At 43.3% G+C, this 27,521-nt stretch overlaps 1 protein-coding gene across 1 annotated transcript; it reads left to right on the top strand.

The window, feature by feature from the left end:
* The first annotated feature begins 480 nt into the window (after positions 1–480).
* On the top strand, positions 481–12,171 carry LOC129833883 (NLR family CARD domain-containing protein 3-like). Its single transcript, XM_055898729.1, has 10 exons — positions 481–578; positions 1,612–1,710; positions 4,639–4,755; positions 5,113–5,197; positions 5,326–5,554; positions 7,265–9,029; positions 9,315–9,488; positions 10,140–10,313; positions 10,569–10,615; positions 11,027–12,171. Exons 2-10 carry the CDS (start codon positions 1,628–1,630, stop codon positions 11,551–11,553), a joined length of 3,201 nt encoding a protein of 1,066 aa, XP_055754704.1. The 5' UTR covers positions 481–578; positions 1,612–1,627; the 3' UTR covers positions 11,554–12,171.
* Positions 12,172–27,521: the final 15,350 nt, after the last annotated feature.

Here is a 27,521-nt window from a genome sequence, read left to right as displayed (position 1 = left end):
ATCATAATGAATCAGATTACATGGACTGGGGGACCTGATCATAGATCATAATGAATCAGATTACATGGACTGGGGGACCTGATCCTAGATCATAATGAATCAGATTACATGGAGAGGGGGACCTGATCCTAGATCATAATGAATCAGATTACATGGAGAGGGGACCTGATCCTAGATCATAATTAATCAGATTACATGGAGAGGGGGACCTGATCCGAGATCATAATGAATCAGATTACATGGAGAGGGGGACCTGATCCTAGATCAAAATGAATCAGATTACATGGAGAGGGGACCTGATCCTAGATCATAATTAATCAGAATACATGGAGAAGGGGACCTGATCCTAGATCAGCACTCCAACTCTGGGACACTTCTTGTTTGAAACCAAACACATAGTTGTAAAATCTAGTTACAGCAGGTGTTTACTGCCATCTAGTGGAAGATACCAATAAAACACTTTATTATCAGGGTGGGGAGACGGCTGAGCTGAAACAGAAAGTAAAGTTGTTCTTTTGGAAAGGATCCATTTTGAGGACAGAGCTAAAAACGCGAAATGGAGAGAACTGACAAATAAAGTAAGTATCTTTGAACAATAATTTATTCTAAAGGACAGCGTAAGAGAATGAATACCTGGAATGAGATATTACTAGTTAGTAGAACTGCTACTGGAGCTGAGTTGCTGACAGACAGCAGTTTTCAAAGTGGAAACTAATCAGTAGGCCCGACATGTCAGTAACACGTCTGGTAAAGATAGTGGAGGAGCTTTTCAATGATATGGTTTTATGTTTATCTCAGGGTTTCTCAATCCTTTTGTTCTTACCAGCACTTACACACCTGATTCAACTAATCATCAAATATTTTAAGACAGTTTAATATTTGAGGCATACACATGAACATTCTCAAATTAAAACCTTTTTGGTTTGTAGGCCTGCTTACAATTATTAAAGTCCTACAGTAACTCACATTTTGGAGGGAAAAAACACAGCTAAACTTGGTTTCCAGTAAATTATATGTTTATCAAAAATAATGTAAGAGAGATGTCTTGAAGAAACGCGTCTGGGTTTAGAACTCTGTGTCTCAGTGCGCTGCGACAGTGGGAAGTTCGTTTTGCATGGCCCGGTGCTACAGGTGAGTGGACATTTATTTTTAGGACCAATGGAATGGTGTAAAATGCGCAAACTTTGCTCACCCTGGGAGCCGGGCAATGCACAACTAATTCACCAAGTGACCGTTACTTTTTTTTCCTTATATGAAATTGAAAGTAACTTTGTAGCCTACGAAGTTACAAAATGTCTGTTGAAAATGTGGCTCATATGTCTCTAGAACGTTAGAACAGTGGTGGAAAAAGTACTGAATTCTCATACTTGAGTAAAAGTAAAGATACCTTAACAAACAGTGACTTATTATTATTATTATTGACAGTTACCATGGAGATGAAATGTCACAACTACATGTTCATGTGATGCATTAAATCATCTGACTGTTTCGATATGTCTGTTAGTAAATGTTTTATTTCTCAAAGAGATAATGAATAAATGAGAACCATTGGAAATCAATAATTAGTTGTCACTGTGTTAACCACAACCTACATGCTGGATCTCTGTTTAGGGGTCAGTGCTCTAAAATGAGTCTCTCTGGGGAGAGAGAGGAGGGGGGCCCTGCCTCTAAAATGCATCTCTCTGGGGGACATGACACCAAAGCTAAGAGGTAAGATGACAATTTTGTGAAGATTTGATTAAGTTTATTTCCAAAATAAATAGCTTTTTTAAGATGAATGCACTTACTGTAAATCTCTCTGGATAAGAGCATCTGCAAAATCAGGAATTCTCAATCCGGGGTCTGTGGAGGTACTGCAGGGGTTCTCAATCCGGGGTCTGTGGAGGTACTGCAGGGGTTCTCAATCCGGGGTCTGTGGAGGTACTGCAGGGGTTCTCAATCCGGGGTCTGTGGAGGTACTGCAGGGGTTCTCAGTCCGGGGTCTGTGGAGGTACTGCAGGGGTTCTCAATCCGGGGTCTGTGGAGGTACTGCAGGGGTTCTCAATCCGGGGTCTGTGGAGGTACTGCAGGGGTTCTCAATCCGGGGTCTGTGGAGGTACTGCAGGGGTTCTCAATCCGGGGTCTGTGGAGGTACTGTAGGGGTTCCACGGCACCCTGACTGTACTCGTTGCAATGTAAGACATTTGATATAATTTTCACACGACACAACCACTTTGCCTACTCTTAATTATTGCCTAATATAATGGAATGCATATTTTATTAACCAGTTCTGATGGTTGTTACAAGCAGAATTCTTACACTATTACCGTTATATCAACACACACTTCACACCCGTTTAACAACTCTAAATATCTTTGGCATAGTAGCATCAAGTCCCTTGCCAATAATGTTGCCTACGACGTTGCATACGATGTTCATTTTCATCGAACACATATTACGCCATAGATGCCTTTAATTACCCAATTTATAGCAATGCCCAATTTAGGATTATTATTTAACAACGTGATGTTGCGCTCCAAAGGGACAACTTGAAATAACATGATGTAGATAATTAAATAATCAAAAGATAAACGTGTTTATTAAACACTCTTAGAAAAGAAGGTTCCTTATAGAACCAAAAAGGCTTCTATCACTTCCTTAATATATGGAACCACTAAAAGTTATATATATTTTTGGGTTCAGTGAAGAAGAACCTGTAGAGTTCTGATCAACAAAAGGTTCATGTTTTGAGGATGTGAACCCAGCAGCCCTCCAGTGGTCCGATCAAGTTCACCTGTTTTTTCCAGCGCCCGGCCCGGGATTCAAACCAGCCACCTTTCAGCCACAGCTCCAACTCCTTATCCGCTGGGTGAAAACCTGAGTTAATCTTCAGAAATAAGCATGAGTTAATTTGCCAAAATGAAGACAAAATGCTATGCAGTTATACATGGTATCACTTGTTATACATAATTATTATACATAAATCATTGCCAAAAGCACAACACACACTGTTGCATGTAGGTCTATATTATTTATAGATTGATCATATAGAAATATAAAACATTATTTTTAACTACTACAAAGCAATTACATGTGGCGCAGGAACCACTGACTCACTGCATTATTCTATAGTATTATCAAGACACCTGCTGTTAACTCTTAACTACTTAGGACAGCTCACCAGGTGTCCTAAATATCTGCCGACTAGGTGGGACTAGAGACTTCATCAATAGCTTTAATTTATACCCATAAGTGTAAAATGTCTTTATTCTCAGCACTTATACGACCAATTCTCTACTCTGAGACGCTTTGTGGATATGGGCCCAGATCTCAACATATTGTTCTAAAAATTTTTTAGAACATTTGTTCAACATAATAAAAAAATGAATATTACTAATGTAACCCGCTGTAAAGACTGGGTTTTGTTGATTGTGTTGCACTGCTCATGTCCGCGTTCTGGAACTGTCCGCGTCCCCGTACAGAACTGTCCGCGTCCCCGTACAGAACTGTCCGCGTCCCCGTACAGAACTGTCCGCGTCCACGTACGGTGTGGCGCCAAGCATATTGTCCGGTTACGCCAGAGTGGGCTGAGGTGATCTTGGGGAATAACGATGGAGTTCACTACAGTGTTGAGACCCTGAAGTTCAGTGTTCAATTTGCTTTTTTTCTTTACGGTCAGGGACAGTATGAGTGTAGCCAAACCCTTTTCACTCTCTATCCTTGTTTCATTTTGTGGTTCACCGGATTCATCATTTTCATCGAGACGAGGTACAGAACGACCAGCTAGCTAGCCAAGCTAGTCGGTACAGCTAGGTAAGCTAGCTAGCGACTATACCAGCAGCATCCTAGTTAACTTAGCTAACAATACATCATTCTCTCGTTGACGGATGCTGGCTACCTCTGTCCGGTTCTCCTCTCTTCACTAGATGGACGGTCACTTTAGTGTTTAACCCCTCTGTGTCCAAGGACCGAACTTTTGAATATTATTTTCAGGACACCTCAATAGCAGGTATTGAACCCCGGGTAAATAATCACTAGTCAGAGCCTCAACCTCAGTAAACATTCATTATAAAAAACATCTTAATATCTGATATTGCGAGTAAACAACCTCGGAATAGAAAAGACAAGAGTGCGTCTTCCAGCCCTCCAATAAATTACATAATTCAACCCTCCCGGTTAGTAAATTTACCTCAACATGTCCCTGGAGAAGGCAGAGTAACGACACCAGCCTTTTAGCGGGGCTGACAGGCGGACTACAACGCTCGCGTCGCTAAATGAATTTCGTTATTAAAAATGACACACTGCTTGCACGCGCCAACGAGCGTCTAGAAGTCAGTTCTATTTGTGACGCAGTTCGCGCTGCATCTCCTCATTGGTTTATAGAAGCAGGTACCCACGTGCCATCTCCTCATTGGTTTATTGAAGCAGGTACCCACGTACCATCTCCTCATTGGTTTATAGAAGCAGGTACCCACGTGCCATCTCATTTAGCAAAAAACATAACTTAACATAAACATAACTTCTTTAAACAATAGAAGCTAATTTACGAACATTTCTGAAAATGGAAATATAGCTTTTTGGAATGAAACTCTTCTTCTGTTTCCCCATCTGAGCTCAGAGTAGTTGAGAGATGTAATGTTTGTCTCTGTTGTGTTGAAGCCCAATCAAGCAGGAGAGACCAGCCTCCCCTGTACCCAGCTGTGTGTCCATGAAGAGTGACTGGTCTATGGATGAACCTCTAAACTTTAGAGAGGGAGACTTTTCTACTGAACAAAGGTAAGAAGAATTCATTGGTCAGTGAGTTAAACAACACTGTCTCTAGTCATTTCTCCTCTCCCATTTTCCCATTTCTTTTTGTTGTTTTCATAATCCATAGGCTAATAATTTTGTCCATTTTCATAGTCCTAAAACAATATTAAACAAACACAACGTTCCCTCCGTGTGTGTGTGTGTGTGTGTGTGTGTGTGTGTGTGTGTGTGTGTGTGTGTGTGTGTGTGTGTGTGTGTGTGTGTGTGTGTGTGTGTGTGTGTGTGTGTGTGTGTGTGTGTGTGTGTGTGTGTGTGTGTGTGTGTGTGTGTGTGTGTGTGTGCACTCCCAGGATGAGGAGATGTAATCTCATGTTTTGTCCACAGAAACCAACAGGAGAGATCAGAGTCAGAGATTCTCCGTGGTCAGTCTTACCAGAGTCATCAAACAGACCTGGCCTCCATATTCAGAGTATGTGGTCCTGTTATGTACATTTGTTTTTGTTTACCTCAAGTAAAGTTGATCTGTCAATCATTCATTAATGTGTTAATGAGAAACATTTATTCTCTTGTTTAACTTATTTACTTGATTTATTTCAGTTGCTTGAAGAGAAAATTATGACATTTGTGAAGAACGAGCTGAAGATGTTCAAGAGGATTCTTAGTCCAGAACTCCCAGAAGGCTTTGAGAGTCAGAAGCAGGATAAGGAAGTGGTGGATACTGAAGATGAGAAGCAGGAGAGCAGTGCCAGAGAGGGGGCTCTGAAGATCACACTGCACGTCCTGAGGAAAATGAACCAGAAGGAGCTTGCTGACACACTGGAGAAATGTAAGATCTGTCTGCCTCATGTTGAATGCTGTTTTATAACATTTAAAAGCTGTAGCTAAAGTACAGCTAAAGTAGCTGTGTAACTCAATGATATTGTAGCAGCCTTAACTAGAGGTCGACCGATTATGATTTTTCAACGCAGATACCGATACCGATTATTGGACGACCAAAAAGCCGATACCGATTAATCGGCCAATTAAAAAAAAATGTATTTGTAATAATGACAATTACAACAATACTGAATGAACACTTATTTTAACTTAATATAATACATCAATAAAATCAATTTAGCCTCAAATAAATAATGAAACATGTTCAATTTGGTTGAAATAATGTAAAAACAAAGTGTTGGAGAAGAAAGTAAAAGTGCAATATGTGCCATGTAAGAAAGCTAACGTTTAAGTTCCTTGCTCAGAACATGAGAACATATGAAAGCTGGTGGTTCCTTTTAACATGAGTCTTCAATATTCCCAGATAAGAAGTTTTAGGTTGTAGTTATTATAGGAATTATAGGACTATTTATCTCTATACCATTTGTATTTCATTAACCTTTGACTATTGGATGTTCTTATAGGCACTTTAGTATTGCCAGTGTAACAGTATAGCTTCCGTCCCTCTCTTCGCTCCTCCCTGGGCTCGAACCAGGAACACAACGACAACAGCCACCCTCGAAGCAGCGTTACCCATGCTGAGCAAGGGAAACAACCACTCCAAGGCTCAGAGCAAGTGACGTTTGAAACGCTATTAGCGCGCGCTAACTAGCCAGCCATTTCACTTCGGTTACACCAGCCTCATCTCGGGAGTTGATAGGCTTGAAGTCATAAACAGCGCAATGCTTGATACACAACGAAGAGCTGCTGGCAAAACGCATGAAAGTGCTGTTTGAATGAATGTTTACGCGCCTGCTTCTGCCTACCACCGCTAAGTCAGATACTTAGATACTTGTATGCTTGTATGCTCAGTCAGATTATATATATTATCTAGCAGGACACGCTAGATAATATCTAGTAATATCATCAACCATGTGTAGTTAACTAGTGGTTATGATTGATTGATTGTTTTTTATAAGATAAGTTTAATGCTAGCTAGCAACTTACCTTGGCTTATTTCCTGTGGAGTACAACGAGAGGCAGGCAGGTCGTTATTGCGTTGGACTAGTTAACCTGAAGGTTGCAATATTGGATCCCCCCAGCTGACAAGGTGAAAATCTGTCATTCTGCTCCTGAACGAGGCAGTTAACCCACCGTTTCTAGGCCGTCATTGAAAATAAGAATGTGTTCTTAACTGACTTGTTAAATAAAGGTGTAAAAAAAATAATAGAAAAACATCTGCAAAATCGGTGTCCAAAAATACCGATTTCCGATTGTTATGAAAACTTGAAATCGGCCCTAATTAATCGGCCATTCCGATTAATCGGTCGACCTCTAGCCTTAACACAACACCTAGTGACCTCATCAAGTAGCAGCAGGGATGTGTTGTGGTGATTAATTTAGAGAGAGAGAGAGACAACATTAATAATACCATCAATAATACCAATAATAATATAATCAGTCACACCAGTCTGTAATGCATTATGAAGACATTTACACATTTATACAGTCAGTTATGAGAATAAATTATTATAATGTAAAACTTTATAACAGTCCTACAATACTGTAGTCATTAAAACAGACGTAAAATTAATATCCTCTGTGTTATTTCTAGATTCAGATGAGCTTGCTGTGATTTGCCAACGTGAACTCAAATCTAATCTAAAGAAGAAGTTTCAATGTGTATTTGAGGGGATCGCTAAACAAGGAAACCCAACACTTCTCAATAAGATCTACACAGAGCTCTACATCACAGAGGGTGGAACAGGAGAGGTCAATAATGAACATGAGCTGAGACAGATTGAGACAACAACCAGGAAACAAGCAAGACCAGAGACTGCAATCAAATGTAACGACATCTTCAAACCCTTAACTGGACAAGACAAACGTATCAGAACTGTGCTGACAAAGGGAGTCGCTGGCATTGGAAAAACATTCTCTGTGCAGAAGTTCATTCTGGACTGGGTTGAAGGAAAAGCAAATCAGGATGTCCAATTTGTATTTTCATTCCCTTTTCGGGAGCTGAATTTGATGAAAGGGGACAAACACACTTTCATTGAGCTTCTCAATCACTTCTCAATGGAAACCAAACAATCAAGGATCTCCAACTACGACAAGTACAACGTTCTGTTCATCTTTGATGGTCTGGATGAGTGCCGACTGCCCCTAGACTTCAAGAATAACAAGATCTGTTGGGACGTCACAGAGTCAACCTCAGTGGATGTTCTGCTGACAAATCTCATCAAGGGAAATCTGCTTCCCTCTGCTCTCCTCTGGATAACTACCCGACCTGCAGCAGCCAATAAGATCCCTTCAGGGTGTGTTGACCAGGTGACAGAGGTACGAGGGTTCAATGACCCACAGAAGGAGGAGTACTTCACGAAGAGATTCAGTGATGAGGACCTGGCCAGCAGAATCATCTCACACATAAAGACATCAAGGAGCCTCCACATCATGTGCCACATTCCAGTCTTCTGTTGGATTTCTGCAACAGTCCTTGAACACATGCTGAAACATAAGAGAGAAGAGATGCCCAAGACTCTGACTGAGATGTACGCACACCTTGTGGAGTTTCATACCAAACAGAAGAATGAAAAGTATCTTGGGAATGAAGAGACAGGTCCACACTGGAATAAAGAGAGCATTCTGTCACTGGGAAAACTGGCTTTTCAACAGCTTGTGAATGGCAATCTGATTTTCTATGAAGAAGACCTGAAAGAGGCTGGCATTGATGTCAGTGAAGCCTCAGTGTACTCAGGATTGTGCACACAGCTCTTTAAAGAGGAATGTGTGCTGTACCAGGACAAGGTGTACTGCTTTGTTCATCTGAGCATTCAGGAGTTTCTGGCTGCTGTATATGTGCTCTTCTCATTCATCAACAACAATGAGAATCTAATGGACAAACTGCAAACAAACGACGAGCCTGAAGTTACTTTCTACAAGAGTGCTGTGGATAAAGCCTTACAAAGTGAGACGGGAAACCTGGACCTTTTCCTCCGCTTCCTTCTGGGCCTCTCACTGGAGTCCAATCAGAAGCACTTACGAGGTCTACTGACAAAGACAAGAAGCAGCTCACAGAGCCATGAAGAAACAGTCAAGTACATCAAGGAGAAGATCAGGGAGAATCCCTCTCCAGAGAGGAGCATCAATCTGTTCCACTGTCTGAATGAACTGAATGACCATTCTCTAGTGGAGGAGATCCAAAGCTTCCTGAACTCAGGAAGTCTCTCAGAAGAAGAACTGTCACCTGCACAGTGGTCAGCTCTGGTCTTTGTGTTGCTGACTTCAGAAAAGGAGCTGGATGTGTTTGACCTGAAGAAATTCTCCAGATCAGAGGAAGGTCTTCTGAGGATGCTGCCAGTGGTCAAAGCCTCCAGAGCTGCTCTGTGAGTAAATAAAATGACATATAAGAACTAATCATCAGGAAGAAATATTCAGTTTAGAGAAAATGATGTATTATAATATGTATATAATATTATATTGAATAACATACTGAATCAATGCATTGATTTTCACGTTTGTATAACAATATGACCATACAGTTCTAGGATACGGAAGATTAATCTATATGTTGTTTGAGAGAATAAACCAAATGCATCTGCCATTGTCTTTTTACACTACTGGTGTTAAATTAACAGTGTGTTTGTGAAGTCATGATGATCTCTTTGCAGGCTGTCAGGCTGTCTAGTCACAGAGGAAGGCTGTGCTTCTCTGGTCTCAGCTCTGAAGTCAAACCCCTCACACCTGAGAGAGCTGGACCTGAGTAACAATGACCTGAAGGATTCAGGAGTGAAGCTGCTCTCTGCTGGACTGGGGAATCCCCACTGTAAACTGGAGACTCTGAGGTCAGTATTCCTGTAGTTGGTCAACAAGTGATAACTGTTCACCAGATCCACATGTGTTTACCAGACACACACAGTCCACACAATATGTGTTTGGACAGTAAAGCTTACAGTTTTACATTTGGTGCTATGCTCCAGCATTTTGGATTTGAGATAGAATGTTTCATATTAGGTGACAGTACAGAATGTCACCTTCTATTTGAGGTTAATGGTGATATGGTTTGTATGTTTTGTTGTAGCCAAATGTTGGAGTATAGAGCCACATTTAAAATGTTAGCTTCACTGTCAAAATAGATATGGTGTGGACTGTATACTCAATACAATCTAAATCTGATACCTCACTGTCATTATAGATATGATGTGGACTGTATCTTCAATACAATCTAAATCTGATACCTCACTGTCTGTCTTTTGACTGATACTGCTTTTTAAACTGGTCTGGTCAGTCTACTATAATATTTGTACTATACATGTTTCTATCTGCAGGCAATACTTTGATCATTTGTCATTTCTAATAATGAAACATTAATTTATGAATAGATATGGCAGGTTTCAGGACACTGATGTATCTGAAAATGTTTAAAAAATATACTGCCACTATTTTCACCACCAAAGAATAGCAGTGTGATTTGAATATGATTTGACTCTTTGCAGGCTGTCAGGCTGTCTAGTCACAGAGGAAGGCTGTGCTTCTCTGGTCTCAGCTCTGAGGTCAAACCCCTCACACCTGAGAGAGCTGGACCTGAGCTACAATCACCCAGGAGACTCAGGAGTCAGACTGCTCTCTGCTGGACTGGAGGATCCACACTGCAGACTGGAGAAACTCAAGTATGTAGAGGGTTTATGTCAATGTTCATATCAGACATGTTTGACTTTGTTGTATGTTACTGTGTGTGTGTTTCCTGTGTGTGTGTGTGTGTTTAGGTTTGTGTGCAGTGTGTATGTGTGTGTGTCCAGTGCCCAGTGTGTGTGTGTGTGTGTGTGTCTGTGTGTGTGTCCTGTGTGTGTGTGTCCTGTGTGTGTGTGTGTGTGAGCTCAGGTGTATCCCTCAATGACTGTCTGTTCTTCTGCTTACCGCTACAGTGTGGAACATGGTGGAGAGTACACAATGAAACCTGGGCTTAGAAAATGTGAGTGTTGACTGCTGTGAAGAATATGACTAAGAATAAGTCTTAATTCAAGTTAAGTCAAAGTCAAAGACCACCATCATTACTTACTTGGTCATATTAAATATCAGCTGTAGTTCTACAGAAGCAGAAATCAGGGACACCAACGTTTACAAAGAGTTGATGTGTGTGTGTGTGTGTGTGTGTGTGTGTGTGTGTGTGTGTGTGTGTGTGTGTGTGTGTAATTAATGGGAATAAGTGTGTTTTATATTACCATACAGTATAACATATGATCATTCAACAAGTCTCAAGTTACCTTAACTTCTCCTTTTGATACCTAGAAACATCTACATTAAATGAATTAGTGAAAAGTGAGTTAACATTCTAATGTGAATGATGATGATTTCTAATATTGTGTCTGGTTTCATCCATCAGATGTCTGTGATCTCACACTGGACCCAAACACAGTAAACAGACTCCTCTCTCTGTCTGAGGAGAACAGAAAGGTGACATGGAGGAGAGAGAAGCAGCCGTATCCTGATCACCCAGAGAGATTTGAGGTCTGGGAACAGGTGCTGTGTAGAGAGGGTCTGACTGGGCGCTGTTACTGGGAGGTAGAGTGGAGTGGGAGTGGGGCTGATATAGGAGTGACATATAAAGGAATCAGCAGGAGAGGAAGGGGTGAAGACTGTTGTCTTGGATACAATGACAAGTCCTGGAGTCTGTTCTGCTCTGACAACAGTTACACTGCCTGGCACAATAATAATGACACTACCATAGACGTCCCCTCCTCCAGCTCCCACAGAGTAGGAGTGTATCTGGACTGGCCAGCCGGCACTCTGTCCTTCTATAGAGCCTCCTCTGACACACTGACCCACCTGATCACATTCACCTCCACATTCACTGAGCCCCTCTATCCAGGGTTTTGGGTTCATTATGTTGACTCCTCAGTGTCACTGTAAATAACAACCTGACACACACACACACTGGAAACACACACACACACACACTGGACACACACACACTGGCACACAGACACTGGATACACACACACACACTGGACACACACACACACACTGGACACACACACACACACAGACACACACACACACAGGACACACACACACACACACAAACACAGGACATATACAGACACACACACACACTGGACACGCACACACACATACTGGACACACACGCACACACACTGGACACACACACACACACACACTAGACACACACACACACACACTGGACACACACACACAGGACACACACACACTGGACAAACACACACATCCTGGACACACACACAAACACACACATACACAAACACAGTCGACACACACACACAGACACTGGACACAAACACTGGACACACACACACACTGGATACACACTGGACAAACTCACACACTGGACACACACACACACTGGACACACACACACACACACTGGACACACACACACACTGTACACACATACTGGACAAACACACACAGTATGGACACACACTGGACACACTGGACAAAACACACACTCACACTCAAACTGGACACACACACACTCACACTGGACACACACACACACACACACACTTGACACACACACACAGGACACACACAGACACACACACACACACTGAAAAAACACACACACACTGGACAAACACACTTACACACACACACACACACACACACACACACACACACACACACACACACACACACACACACACTGGACAAACAAACACACACACACACACTGGACAAACACACACACACACAATGTGGACACACACACGCTGGACACACACACACACACACACACACATGCGTGTCTTCCTATAATTGTGACAATAACACCGTTAAAACACCAATGTGATCATTTGTTGTCTTTATGTTGAATAACAAATTGTATAATTATATATGGACATACGCTCCATAGTTGTACAAGTATACAAGGATATATTGTACTTTTCATAATAAAACATACTTGAAAACAAGAAAAGCATGTTAATTGTGAAAACAGTTTGTTTTCTCTCTGCTCTCAATTCAATTCAATTCGCTTTTTTTGGCATGACGTAACAATGTACATATTGCCAAAGCTTATTTTAGATATTTACAATATAAAAATGAGAATCAAAATTGTCAACGGGACAACAGTAACAACAGTAACCAAGGGTCAAAATAACCATACATTCAACAATAACAATAAACACACAGTAGAGGACATGTGCAGGTTGATTGGTCTGTCAGACACTGTCCCTCAACTTATGACAGGCAGCAATGTAGTGCGCTGCCAACCCACAGCTCTCTGCGTCCTCCCCCATCAGGACGGGTAGCCTACTCTCATCAGAGAGGTCTTTGAAACCTTGAATAAGGGTTTCAAATTTGGGAAAATGACACTCTCTAATTGTTTTATATTTTTGACATTTTGTCAGGAAATGCAGCTCCGTCTCAGGTTCTGCTGTTGTGCAGTGGTTGCACAGCCTTTCCTCTACAGGGAGCCAGGTTGTCCTGTGTCTACCCTTCTCAATGGCAAGGCTGTGCTCACTGAGCCTGTATTTTGTCAAGGTTTATCTAAGGTTTTGATCAGTAACCATGGTCAAATATTTAGCCACGGTGTACTGTCGATTTAGGGCCAGATAGCACTGCATTTTGCTTTGTGCTTGTGCTTGTGTTTCCCAATAAGCAATATAGTTTTGTTTTGACTGTGTTGTAATTTGGTTTATCCTGATTGATTGGATGTTCTGGTCCTGAGGCTTCAGTGTGTTAGTAGAACAGGTTAGTGAACTCAGCCCCAGGACCAGCTGGATGAGGGGACTGAGGCTTCAGTGTGTTAGTAGAACAGGTTAGTGAACTCAGCCCCAGGACCAGCTGGATGAGGGAACTCTTTTCTTTGCTCTGCTCTTGGCATTGCAGGGCTTGGTAATGATATGAGAGGGGGTCACTGTATTTTAGATGTTTCCAAAACTTAATTGCTCTTTTTTGAGTTTTTATTATTAGTGGATATTGGCCTAATTCTTCCCAGCATGCATTGTTTGTAGTTTTCCTCTGGACAGGTAGGAGAATCTTACAGAACTCTGCATGCAGGGTTTCAATTGGGTGTTTGTCCCATTTGATGAAATCTTGTTTTGTAAGTGGACCCCACACCTCGCTGCCATAAAGTGCAATTGGTTCAATGACACATTCAATTAGTTTTAGCCAAATTTTAATAGGTATTCCAATTTCTATTTGCTTTTTAATGGCGTAGAATGCCCTGCGTGCTTTCTCTCTCAGTTCATTCAATGCCTCATTAAGGTGTCCAGTTCAGCTTATTTTTAAACCTCAGTAATTGTAGTGTGTACAGTACTCTATATATTTTGTACCAATTGAGAACTTTGGTCTAATTCCCTGAGATCTGGATCTTCTCTGGAAAATCATTATTTTAGTCTTTTTGGGGTTTACTGCCAAGGCCCCAGGTCTAGCAGTACTGCTCTAGCAGGTCCAGGCTCTGCTGTAGGCCATGTGCTGTGGGTGACAGCAGGCATAGGTCATCTGCGAAGAGTAGGCATTTAACCTCTGAATTGTGGAGACTAACACTAGGGGCTGAGGATTTCTCTAGAATAGTGGCCAATTCGTTGATGTAAATATTGAAGAGTGCAGGGCTCAGACTACAACCCTGACGAAGGCCCCGCCCCTGGTTAAAGAATTGTGTTCTTTTCTTGCCAATTTTAATGCTGCACGTATTGCCAGTATACATTGATTTAATTATGTCATATGTTTTACCCCCTACACCACTTTCAATAACTTTGTAGAACAGTCCTGTATGCTAAATAGAATCAAATGCTTTTTGGAAGTCGATAAAGCAAGCGTATATTTCGGTATTATTTTGGTGGACATGTTTATCCATCAGGGTGTGTAGGGTGTAAATATGATCAGTTGTGCGATGTTTTGGTATAAATCCAATTTGGCTTTTACTCAAGACATTGTGCTTATTGTACTTATTAAGGAAGTTTAGAACTCTTACGTTTATAATACTACAGAAAACCTTCCCCTGGTTACTGTTCACACAAATTCCTCTGTAATTGTTAGGGTCAAATTTGTCTCCGTTCTTAAAGATTGGGGTTATGAGTCCTTGATTCCAGATGTCAGGGAAATAACCTACACTCAGGATCAAATTAAACAGTTTTAATATAGCCAATTGAAATGTTGCACTAGTGAGTTTGAGCATCTCATTTAGGATGCCATCAGGTCCGCATGCGTTTTTAAATTTGAAAGCCTGAAGTTTCTTATAGAGCTCCTGGTCAGTAATTGGGGAGTCCAGTGGATGTTGATTGTCCTTTATAGCTTTTTCTAATCCATTCAACTTCTCATGAATTTGGCGTTGTTCTGCGTTTGTGTCAGTTTGAACGGTGTTGTAGAGTGTTTTAAAATGGGTTGTCCATATGTCACCATTTTGTATCGCTAATTCCTCTTGTTTAGATTTTTTAATTTTTTTCCAATTTTGCCAGAAGTTGTTTGTGTTTATGGACTCCTCAATTAGTGTCAGCTGCTTGCTGTTGTACTGTGCTTTTTTGGTTCTGAGTGCACGTTTATAGAGTTTTAAAGTCTCACGGTAATGAATGCGTAATTCACCATTATTTGGGTCTCTGTGCTTTTGGTTGGATAGTGTTCTAAGTTTTTTCCTTATAATTTTACAATCTGCATCAAACCAGTTGTCATCTGTGATCTTTTTTGTTTTGTTTTTTACCAATTTCAATTGTGCTTCTTTTGCCGTTTGCCTGAATATATAGTTGATGTTTTGTACTGCTAGATTGATGCCTTCTTTACTGTGAGTGAATTTGGTATCTATAAAGTTATCTAAGAGATAAGATATTTTGGTTCCAGGTTGCTTTCTGGTATTCTTCTGTGCTGTTTTGGGCCCATCTGTATGAATTTCTGATGTTGTACAGCTTACTGGGCTGTGAATGTGTGGTTGTTTCCATGTCTGTTCTTTTGAGGAACAACGTAATTTGGCTGTGATCAGACAGAGGTGTTAGTGGCTTGACAGTGAATAAGCTGAGAGAGAAAGGGTCAATGTCTGTGATCATATAGTCTACTGTGATGTGGCCAAGAGGTGAGCAGTAGGTGAATCTCCCCAAAGAGTCCCCCCCGTAACCTACCATTGACAAAGTACAGACCCAGGCTTCTACAGAGCTGCAACAGATCCCTTCCGTTTTTGTTGACGGTGCTGTCACTGTTGTTTCTATGGGGGAGATTAAGACAGTTAGAAACAGTAATGCCTGTAATAAAGCTGTCCCCTCGTGTGCTCGTTAGATCAGGTAGTGTTCCTGTGTGCGCATTTGTGTCCCCACAGATGAGCACATTTCCCTGGGCCTGGACATGGCACATCTCTTCCTCAAGGGTGGGGAAGATCTCCTCTGAGTAATATGGGGATTCTGAGGGGGGGATATATATCAGATAGTGTTCTCTCTGCTGTCTCTCTCTGCTCTCTCTCTGCTCTATCTCTGCTCTATCTCTGCTGTCTCTCTCTCTCTCTGCTGTCTCTCTGCTGTCTCTCTGCTGTCTCTCTCTCTCTCTGCTCTCTCTCTCTCTGCTGTCTCTCTCTCTGCTCTCTCTGCTCTCTCTGCTGTCTCTCTGCTCTCTCTCTCTGCTGTCTCTCTGCTGTCTCTCTCTCTCTGCTCTCTCTCTCTGCTGTCTCTCTGCTCTCTCTCTGCTCTCTCTCTCTGCTGTCTCTCTCTCTGTTCTCTCTGCTCTCTCTGCGCTCTCTCTGCTCTCTCTGCTCTCTCTGCTCTCTCTCTGCTCTCTCTCTCTGCTGTCTCTCTCTGCTCTCTCTGCTCTCTCTCTGCTCTCTCTCTGCTCTCTCTCTCTCTGCTGTCTCTCTGCTGTCTCTCTCTCTCTCTGCTCTCTCTGCTGTCTCTCTGCTCTCTCTCTCTGCTCTCTCTCTCTGCTCTCTCTCTCTGCTGTCTCTCTCTGCTGTCTCTCTGCTCTCTCTCTCTCTGCTCTCTCTCTCTGCTCTCTCTCTCTGCTCTCTCTCTCTGCTGTCTCTCTCTCTGCTCTCTCTGCTCTCTCTGCTGTCTCTCTGCTCTCTCTCTGCTGTCTCTCTCTCTGCTCTCTCTGCTCTCTCTCTGCTCTCTCTCTGCTGTCTCTCTCTGCTGTCTCTCTCTGCTCTCTCTGCGCTCTCTGCGCTCTCTCTGCTCTCTCTGCTCTCTCTCTGCTCTCTCTCTCTGCTGTCTCTCTCTCTGCTCTCTCTGCTCTCTCTCTGCTCTCTTTCTGCTCTCTCTCTCTCTGCTGTCTCTCTGCTGTCTCTCTCTCTCTCTGCTCTCTCTGCTGTCTCTCTGCTCTCTCTCTCTGCTCTCTCTCTCTGCTCTCTCTCTCTGCTGTCTCTCTCTGCTGTCTCTCTGCTCTCTCTCTCTCTGCTCTCTCTCTCTGCTCTCTCTCTCTGCTCTCTCTCTCTGCTGTCTCTCTGCTCTCTCTCTCTGCTGTCTCTCTCTCTGCTCTCTCTGCTCTCTCTGCTGTCTCTCTGCTGTCTCTCTGCTCTCTCTCTCTGCTCTCTCTCTCTGCTGTCTCTCTCTGCTGTCTCTCTGCTCTCTCTCTCTCTGCTCTCTCTCTCTGCTCTCTCTCTCTGCTCTCTCTCTCTGCTGTCTCTCTCTCTGCTCTCTCTGGTCTCTCTGCTCTCTCTCTGCTGTCTCTCTGCTGTCTCTCTCTCTGCTCTCTCTGCTCTCTCTCTGCTCTCTCTCTGCTGTCTCTCTCTGCTGTCTCTCTCTGCTCTCTCTGCGCTCTCTGCGCTCTCTCTGCTCTCTCTGCTCTCTCTGCTCTCTCTCTCTGCTGTCTCTCTCTCTGCTCTCTCTGCTCTCTCTCTGCTCTCTTTCTGCTCTCTCTCTCTCTGCTGTCTCTCTGCTGTCTCTCTCTCTCTCTGCTCTCTCTGCTGTCTCTCTGCTCTCTCTCTCTGCTCTCTCTCTCTGCTCTCTCTCTCTGCTGTCTCTCTCTGCTGTCTCTCTGCTCTCTCTCTCTCTGCTCTCTCTCTCTGCTCTCTCTCTCTGCTCTCTCTCTCTGCTGTCTCTCTGCTCTCTCTCTCTGCTGTCTCTCTCTCTGCTCTCTCTGCTCTCTCTGCTGTCTCTCTGCTGTCTCTCTGCTCTCTCTCTGCTGTCTCTCTCTCTGCTCTCTCTGCTCTCTCTCTGCTCTCTCTCTGCTGTCTCTCTCTGCTGTCTCTCTCTGCTCTCTCTGCTCTCTCTCTGCTGTCTCTCTCTCTGCTCTCTCTCTTCTCTGCTCTCTCTCTGCTCTCTCTCTCTGCTCTCTCTCCCTCTGATCTCTCTGCTCTCTTCTCTCTGCTCTCTCTCTCTGCTTTCTCTATCTCTCTCCCTCCAATCTCTCTCGCTTTTTATATCTTAACAGGGGTGCAGTTTGGACAATCACCACTTGATGTCAGTGTTAAACCAGAAGTGATGAAAACAACATCACTGCAGAGAGAGAGAGAGAGTCTAATATACTGATATACAGTGCATTCAGAAAGCATTCAGACCCCTTGACTTTTTACACATTTTGTCACGTTACAGCCTTATTCTAAAATGGATTAAATTGTTTTTCCCTCATCAATCTACACACAATAACCCATAATTACAAAGCAAAACCAGTTTATTTTATGTGCAAATTTTTATTTAAAAAAAACTTAGATATCACATTTACATAAGTATTCAGAACCTTTACTCACTACTTTGTTGAAGCACCTTTGGCAGTGATTACAGCCTTGAGTCAAATCAAATCAAATTTTATTAGTCACATACACATGGTTAGCAGATGTTAATGCGAGTGTAGCGAAATGCTTGTGCTTCTAGTTCCGACAATGCAGTAATAACCAACAGTAATCTAACCTAACAATTCCACACTACTACCTTACACACACACACAAGTGTAAAGGGATAAAGAATATGTACATAAAGATATATGAATGAGTGGTGGTACAGAACGGCATGGCAGATGCAGTAGATGGTATAGAGTACGGTATATATGTATGAGATGAGTACTGTAGGGTATGTAAACATAAAGTGGCATAGTTTAAAGTGGCTAGTGGTACATGTATTGCATAAAGATGGCAAGATGCAGTAGATGATATAGAGTACAGTATATATACATAAGAGATGGGTAATGTAGGGTATGTAAACATTGTATTAAGTGGCATTGCTTAAAGTGGCTAGTGGTACATTTTTACATAATTTCCATCAATTCCCATTTTTAAAGTGGCTGGAGTTGAGTCAGTATGTTGGCAGCGGCCGCTAAATGTTAGTGGTGGCTGTTTAACAGTCTGATGGCCTTGAGATAGAAGCTGTTTTTCAGTCTCTCGGTCCCTGCTTTGATGCACCTGTACTGACCTCGCCTTCTGGATGATAGCGGGGTGAACAGGCAGTGGCTTGGGTGGTTGTTGTCCTTGATGATCTTTATGGCCTTCCTGTGACATCGGGTGATGTAGGTGTCCTGGAGGGCAGGTAGTTTGCCCCTGGTGATGCGTTCTGCAGACCTCACTACCCTCTGGAGAGCCTTACGGTTGTGGGCGGAGCAGTTGCCGTACCAGGCGGTGATACAGCCCGACAGGATGCTCTCGATTGTGCATCTGTAGAAGTGTGTGAGTGCTTTTGGTGACAAGCCGAATTTCTTCAGCCTCCTGAGGTTGAAGAGGCGCTGCTGCGCCTTCTTCACAACGCTGTCTGTGTGGGTGGACCAATTCAGTTTGTCCGTGATGTGTACACCGAGGAACTTAAAACTTTCCACCTTCTCCACTACTGACCCGTCGATGTGGATAGGGGGGTGCTCCCTCTGCTGTTTCCTGAAGTCCACAATCATCTCCTTTGTTTTGTTGACGTTGAGTATGAGGTTATTTTCCTGACACCACACTCCGAGGGCCCTCACCTCCTCCCTGTAGGCCGTCTCGTCGTTGTTGGTGATCAAGCCTACCACTGTAGTGTCATCCGCAAACTTGATGATTGAGTTGGAGGCGTGCATGGCCACGCAGTCGTGGGTGAACAGGGAGTACAGGAGAGGGCTCAGAACGCACCCTTGTGGGGCCCCAGTGTTGAGGATCAGCGGGGTGGAGATGTTGTTACCTACCCTCACCACCTGGGGGCGGCCCGTCAGGAAGTCCAGGACCCAGTTGCACAGGGCGGGGTCGAGACCCAGGGTCTCGAGCTTGATGACGAGTTTGGAGGGTACTATGGTGTTAAATGCTGAGCTGTAATCGATGAACAGCATTCTCACATGGGTATTCCTCTTGTCCAGATGGGTTAGGGCAGTGTGCAGTGTGGTTGCGATTGCGTCGTCTGTGGACCTATTGGGTCGGTAAGCAAATTGGAGTGGGTCTAGGGTGTCCGGTAGGGTGGAGGTGATATGGTCCTTGACTAGTCTCTCAAAGCACTTCATGATGACGGAAGTGAGTGCTACGGGGCGATAGTCGTTTAGCTCAGTTACCTTAGCTTTCTTGGGAACAGGAACAATGGTGGCCCTCTTGAAGCATGTGGGAACAGCAGACTGGGATAAGGATTGATTGAATATGTCCGTAAACACACCAGCCAGCTGGTCTGCGCATGCTCTGAGGACGCGGCTGGGAATGCCGTCTGGGCCTGCAGCCTTGCGAGGGTTAACACGTTTAAATGTTTTACTCACCTCGGCTGCAGTGAAGGAGAGCCCGCAGGTTTTGGTAGGGGGCCGTGTCAGTGGCACTGTATTGTCCTCAAAGCGGGCAAAAAAGTTGTTTAGCCTGTCTGGGAGCAAGACATCCTGGTCCTCGACGGGGCTGGTTTTCTTTTTGTAATCCGTGATTGACTGTAGACCCTGCCACATACCTCTTGTGTCTGAGCTGTTGAATTTCGACTCGATTTTGTCTCTGTACTGAGACTTAGCCTGTTTGATTGCCTTGCGGAGAGAATAGCTACACTGTTTGTATTCGGTCATGCTTCCGGTCACCTTGCCCTGGTTAAAAGCAGTGGTTCGCGCTTTCAGTTTCACGCGAATGCTGCCGTCAATCCACGGTTTCTGGTTTGGGAATGTTTTTATCGTTGCTGTGGGTACGACATCGTCAATGCACTTCCTAATGAACTCGCTCACCGAATCAGCATATTCGTCAATATTGTTGTTGGACGCGATGCGGAACATATTCCAATCCGCGTGATCGAAGCAGTCTTGAAGCGTGGATTCTGATTGGTCGGACCAGCGTTGAACAGACCTGAGCGCGGGAGCTTGTTGTTTGAGTTTTTGTTTGTAGGCTCGAATCAACAAAATGGAGTCGTGGTCAGCTTTTCCGAAAGGGGGGCGGGGGAGGGCCTTATAAGCGTCGCGGAAATTAGTATAACAATGGTCTAGTGTTTTTCCAGCCCTGGTAGCACAATCGATATGCTGATAGAATTTAGGGAGTTTTGTTTTTAGATTAGCCTTGTTAAAATCCCCAGCTACGATGAATGCAGCCTCAGGGTGTGTGGTTTCCAGTTTACAAAGAGTCAGATAAAGTTCGTTCAGGGCCATCGATGTGTCTGCTTGGGGGGGAATGTATACGGCTGTGATTATGATTGACGAGAATTCCCTTGGTAGATAATGCGGTCGACATTTGATTGTGAGGAGTTCTAGATCAGGTGAACAGAACGACTTGAGTTCTTGTGTGTTGTTATGATGATCACACCACTTCTCGTTAATCATAAGGCATACCCCCCCGCCCCTCTTCTTACCGGAAAGATGTTTGTTTCTGTCGGCGCGATGCATGAAGAAACCAGCTGGCTGCACCGACTCCGTTAGCGTCTCTTGAGTTAGCCATGTTTCCGTGAAGCAGAGCACGTTGCAATCCCTGATGTCTCTCTGGAATGCTACCCGTGCTCGGATTTCATCAACCTTATTGTCAAGAGACTGGACATTGGCGAGTAGTATGCTAGGGAGTGGAGCGCGATGTGCCCGTCTCCGAAGCCTGACCACGAGACCGCCACGTTTTCCCCTTTTTCGGCGTCGCACAGGGTCGCCGGCTGGGATCAGATCCATTGTATTGTGTGGAAGGCAAAACACTGGATCCGTTTCGGGAAAGTCATATTCCTGGTAGGAACGATGATGAGTTGACGTTAATCGTATATTCAGTAGTTCCTCCCGACTGTATGTAATGAAACCTAAGATTACCCGGGGTACCGATGTAAGAAATAACACGTAAAAAAACAAAATACTGCATATTTTCCAAGGAACACGAAGCGAGGCAGCCATCTCTTTTCGGCGCCGGAAACTTGGGTATGATGCTACAAACTTGACACACCTGTATTTGGGGAGTTTCTCCCATTCTCTGCAGATCCTCTCAAGCTCTGTCAGGTTGGATGGGGAGCGTCGCTGCACAGCTATTTTCAGGTCTCTCCAGAGATGTTCAATCGGGTTCAAGTCCAGGCTGAGGATAATTGTCCTGTTGTCCAGTTTGTGTATACTATACTGGGAGGGTAGAGAGTCAGAACAGATAGAGGATCTGGAGCCCTGAGGGGGAGAGCGAGAGAGGGAGGGTAGAGAGTCAGAACAGAGGGAAAGAGAGAGAGGGAGGATAGAGAGTCAGAACAGAGGGAAAGAGAGAGAGAGGGAGGGTAGAGAGTCAGAACAGAGGGAAAGAGAGGGAGAGGGAGTGGAGAGAGTCAGAACAGAGGGGAAGAGAGAGGGGGAGGGGAGAGAGAGTCAGAACAGAGGGAAAGAGAGAGAGAGGGGGGAGAGAGTCAGAACAGAGGGAAAGAGAGAGAGGGATGGTAGAGAGTCAGGACAGAGGGAAAGAGAGAGAGAGAGAGGGAGGGGAGAGAGTCAGAACAGAGGGAAGGAGAGAGAGGGAGGGTAGAGAGTCAGAACCGAGGGAAAGAGAGGGAGGGTAGAGAGTCAGAACAGAGGGAAAGAGAGAGAGGGAGGGTAGAGTCAGAACAGAGGGAAAGAGAGAGAGATGGAGGGGAGAGAGTCAGAACAGAGGGAAAGAGAGAGAGAGGGAGGGGAGAGAGTCAGAACAGAGGGAAAGAGAGAGAGAGGGAGGGTAGAGAGTCAGAACAGAGGGAAAGAGAGAGAGAGGGAGGGGAGAGAGTCAGAACAGAGGGAAAGAGAGAGAGAGGGAGGGGAGAGAGTCAGAACAGAGGGAAAGAGAGAGAGAGGGAGGGTAGAGAGTCAGAACAGAGGGAAAGAGAGAGTGAGAGGGTAGAGAGTCAGAACAGAGGGAAAGAGAGAGAGAGGGAGGGTAGAGAGTCAGAACAGAGGTAAAGAGGGAGGGGAGAGAGTCAGAACAGAGGGAAAGAGAGAGAGAGGGGGGAGAGAGTCAGAACAGAGGGAAAGAAAGAGAGGGGGAGGGTAGAGTCAGAACAGAGGGAAAGAGAGAGAAAGGGAGGGGAGAGAGTCAGAACAGAGGGAAAGAGAGAGAGAGGGGGGGAGAGAGTCAGAACCGAGGGAAAGAGAGAGAGAGAGAGGGAGTGGAGACAGAGGATGTGTGGAAGTTGCTTTTTATTTGGTTATTGGGGGCCTTTGAGCCCTGATGGGCTGGGTGATATCAGTGACTCACTGAGAGTTATGAGTTGCTGTGAAGGGAGAGCAAGAGAGAGAGAGAGGGAGAGCAAGAGAGAGAGCAAGAGAGAGAGGGAGGGAGAGAGGGATAGATTAGTCAGCAGACATTATTCAGGACGACGTTCGTCTTTAAATGTACTTCTTTATTTCTCTCTTTCCCCACTGAGGAAGATAAAGGACACACACACACACACACATGTTTATATCACCTTCTGGGGACACCTGTTCTCACACCACATTCTGGGGACACCTGTTCTCACACCACATTCTGGGGACACCTGTTCTCACACCACATTCTGGGGACACCTGTTCTCACACCACATTCTGGGGACACCTGTTCTCACATCACATTCTGGGGACACCTGTTCTCACACCACATTCTGGGGACACCTGTTCTCACACCACATTCTGGGGACACCTGTTCTCACACCATATTCTGGGGACACCTGTTCTCACACCACATTCTGGGGACACCTGTTCTCACACCACATTCTGGGGACACCTGTTCTCACACCACATTCTGGGGACACCTGTTCTCACACCACATTCTGGGGACATCTCTTCTCACACCACATTCTGGGGACACCTGTTCTCACACCACATTCTGGGGACACCTGTTCTCACACCACATTCTGGGGACATCTCTTCTCACACCACATTCTGGGGACACCTGTTCTCACACCACATTCTGGGGACACCTGTTCTCACACCACATTCTGGGGACATCTGTTCTCACACCACATTCTGGGGACACCTGTTCTCACACCACATTCTGTGGACACCTGTTCTCACACCACATTCTGGGGACACCTGTTTTCACACCACATTCTGGGGACATCTGTTCTCACACCACATTCTGGGGACACCTGTTCTCATACCACATTCTGGGGACACCTGTTCTCACCACATTCTGGGGACACCTGTTCTCACACCACATTCTGGGGACACCTGTTCTCACACCACATTCTGGGGACACCTGTTCTCACAACACATTCTGGGGACACCTGTTCTCACACCACATTCTGGGGTTACCTGTTCTCACACCACATTCTGGGGACACCTGTTCTCACACCACATTCTGGGGACACCTGTTCTCACACCACATTCTGGGGACACCTGTTCTCACAACACATTCTGGGGACACCTGTTCTCACACCACATTCTGGGGTTACCTGTTCTCACACCACATTCTGGGGACACCTGTTCTCACACCACATTCTGGGGACACCTGTTCTCACACCACATTCTGGGGACACCTGTTCTCACACCACATTCTGGGGACACCACTTTCCTGACAACCTGGAGACAAGATGAAAACATCAACACATCTATAATAAATCTATAATGAATAAATCCCTTCAAATGTAACTGATTAATTGAAATCAGGGTGGATGACATTGTGGGGACTGGGAAGGTGATCAATGTGGGGACACAAGAGGAAACTCCTTATTTGGTGTCAACAGGAAGTCCCATCTGGGGACCAAGTCCCGACCAACTAGTACCATTTGGGGACAATAGTGTCGGCTGTTGTTTAGGGCACAAGGGGAAGATGGATTCTAATCTAGATCAGTTTGAATGGCCTTTCAGCATATCAGAACCACTAGATAATGGATTCTAATCTAGATCAGTTTGAATGGCCTTTCAGCATATCAGAACCACTAGAGAATGGATTCTAATCTAGATCAGTTTGAATGGCCTTTCAGCATATCAGAACCACTAGAGAATGGATTCTAATCTAGATCAGTTTGAATGGCCTTTCATCATATCAGAACCCACTAGAGAATGGATTCTAATCTAGATCAGTTTGAATGGCCTTTCAGCATATCAGAACCACTAGAGAATGGATTCTAATGTAGATCAGTATGAATGGCCTTTCAGCATATCAGAACCCACTAGAGAATGGATTCTAATCTAGATCAGTTTGAATGGTCTTTCAGCATATCAGAACCCACTAGAGAATGGATTCTAATCTAGATCAGTTTGAATGGCCTTTCAGCATATCAGAACCACTAGAGAATGGATTCTAATCTAGATCAGTTTGAATGGCCTTTCAGCATATCAGAACCACTAGAGAATGGATTCTAATCTAGATCAGTTTGAATGGCCTTTCAGCATATCAGAACCCACTAGAGAATGGATTCTAATCTAGATCAGTTTGAATGGCCTTTCAGCATATCAGAACCACTAGAGAATGGATTCTAATTTAGATCAGTTTGAATGGCCTTTCAGCATATCAGAAACCACTAGAGAATGGATTCTAATCTAGATCAGTTTGAATGGCCTTTCAGCATATCAGAACCCACTAGAGAATGGATTCTAATCTAGATCAGTTTGAATGGCCTTTCAGCATATCAGAACCCACTAGAGAATGGATTCTAATCTAGATCAGTTTGAATGGCCTTTCAGCATATCAGAACCCACTAGAGAATGGATTCTAATCTAGATCAGTTTGAATGGCCTTTCAGCATATCAGAACCCACTAGAGAATGGATTCTAATCTAGATCAGTTTGAATGGCCTTTCAGCATATCAGAACCACTAGAGAATGGATTCTAATCTAGATCAGTTTGAATGGCCTTTCAGCATATCAGAACCCACTAGAGAATGGATTCTAATCTAGATCAGTTTGAATTGTCTTTCAGCATATCAGAACCCACTAGAGAATGGATTCTAATCTAGATCAGTGTGAATGGCCTTTCAGCATATCAGAACCACTAGAGAATGGATTCTAATCTAGATCAGTTTGAATGGCCTTTCAGCATATCAGAACCCACTAGAGAATGGATTCTAATCTAGATCAGTTTGAATGGCCTTTCAGCATATCAGAACCACTAGAGAATGGATTCTAACCTAGATCAGTTTGAATGGCCTTTCAGCATATCAGAACCACTAGAGAATGGATTCTAATCTAGATCAGTTTGTATGGTCTTTCAGCATATCAGAACCACTAGAGAATGGATTCTAATCTAGATCAGTTTGAATGGCCTTTCAGCATATCAGAACCCACTAGAGAATGGATTCTAATCTAGATCAGTTTGAATGGTCTTTCAGCATATCAGAACCACTAGAGAATGTTGCCGGGCGTCCTCTTTAGCATCAGATGCATATCAACCTGCAAGGTGAGCAAACATGTTTGATAAATAAATGCTTTATAAATAGTGCATAAACTATTGTAAATTATTAATTGCATGAAGAAATAATGGGAACATATCAATAAAAAAATAGTTATTTTTACGTTTGATTAGTAACAGAGTTATAGTATTAATAAAGTCTAGTTACAGCTTCTAACAGAAACTAACAGATAATAATATTAATCCTTTAACCAGCCAGGTGATTAGTAACATAGTAATAGTCATTAATAATAACACTATAACCAGCCAGGTGATTAGTAATAGAGTTATAGTCATTAATAATAACACTATAACCAGCCAGGTGATTAGTAACATAGTAATAGTCATTAATAATAACACTATAAACCAGCCAGGTGATTAGTAACAGAGTAATAGTCATTAATAATAACACTATAACCAGCCAGGTGATTAGTAACATAGTTATTATAGTCATTAATAATAACACTATAACCAGCCAGGAGATTAGTAATAGAGTTATAGTCATTAATAATAACACTATAACCAGCCAGGTGAATAGTAACATAGTAATAGAGTTATAGTCATTAATAATAACACTATAACCAGCCAGGTGATTAGTAACATAGTAATAGTCATTAATAATAACACTATAAACCAGCCAGGTGATTAGTAACATAGTAATAGTCATTAATAATAACACTATAACCAGCCAGGTGATTAGTAACATAGTTATTATAGTCATTAATAATAACACTATAACCAGCCAGGTGAATAGTAATAGAGTTATAGTCATTAATAATAACACTATAAACCAGCCAGGTGATTAGTAACATAGTAATAGTCATTAATAATAACACTATAAACCAGCCAGGTGATTAGTAACAGAGTAATAGTCATTAATAATAACACTATAACCAGCCAGGTGATTAGTAACAGAGTAATAGTCATTGATAATAACACTATAACCAGCCCGGTGATTAGTAACAGAGTAATAGTCATTAATAATAACACTATAACCAGCCAGGTGATTAGTAATAGAGTTATAGTCATTAATAATAACACTATAACCAGCCAGGTGATTAGTAATAGAGTTATAGTCATTAATAATAACACTATAACCAGCCAGGTGATTAGTTATAGTCATTAATAATAACACTATAACCAGCCAGGTGATTAGTTATAGTCATTAATAATAACACTATAACCAGCCAGGTGATTAGTTATAGTCATTAATAATAACACTATAACCAGCCAGGTGATTAGTAATAGAGTTATATTCATTAATAATAACACTATAACCAGCCAGGTGATTAGTAATAGAGTT

Source organism: Salvelinus fontinalis, chromosome 34 (genome assembly GCF_029448725.1).
Source record: "Salvelinus fontinalis isolate EN_2023a chromosome 34, ASM2944872v1, whole genome shotgun sequence".
Lineage (NCBI taxonomy): Eukaryota > Metazoa > Chordata > Actinopteri > Salmoniformes > Salmonidae > Salvelinus > Salvelinus fontinalis.
The sequence above is the reverse complement of the archived record's forward strand: the minus strand, read 5'-3'. Positions and strand labels throughout refer to the sequence as shown.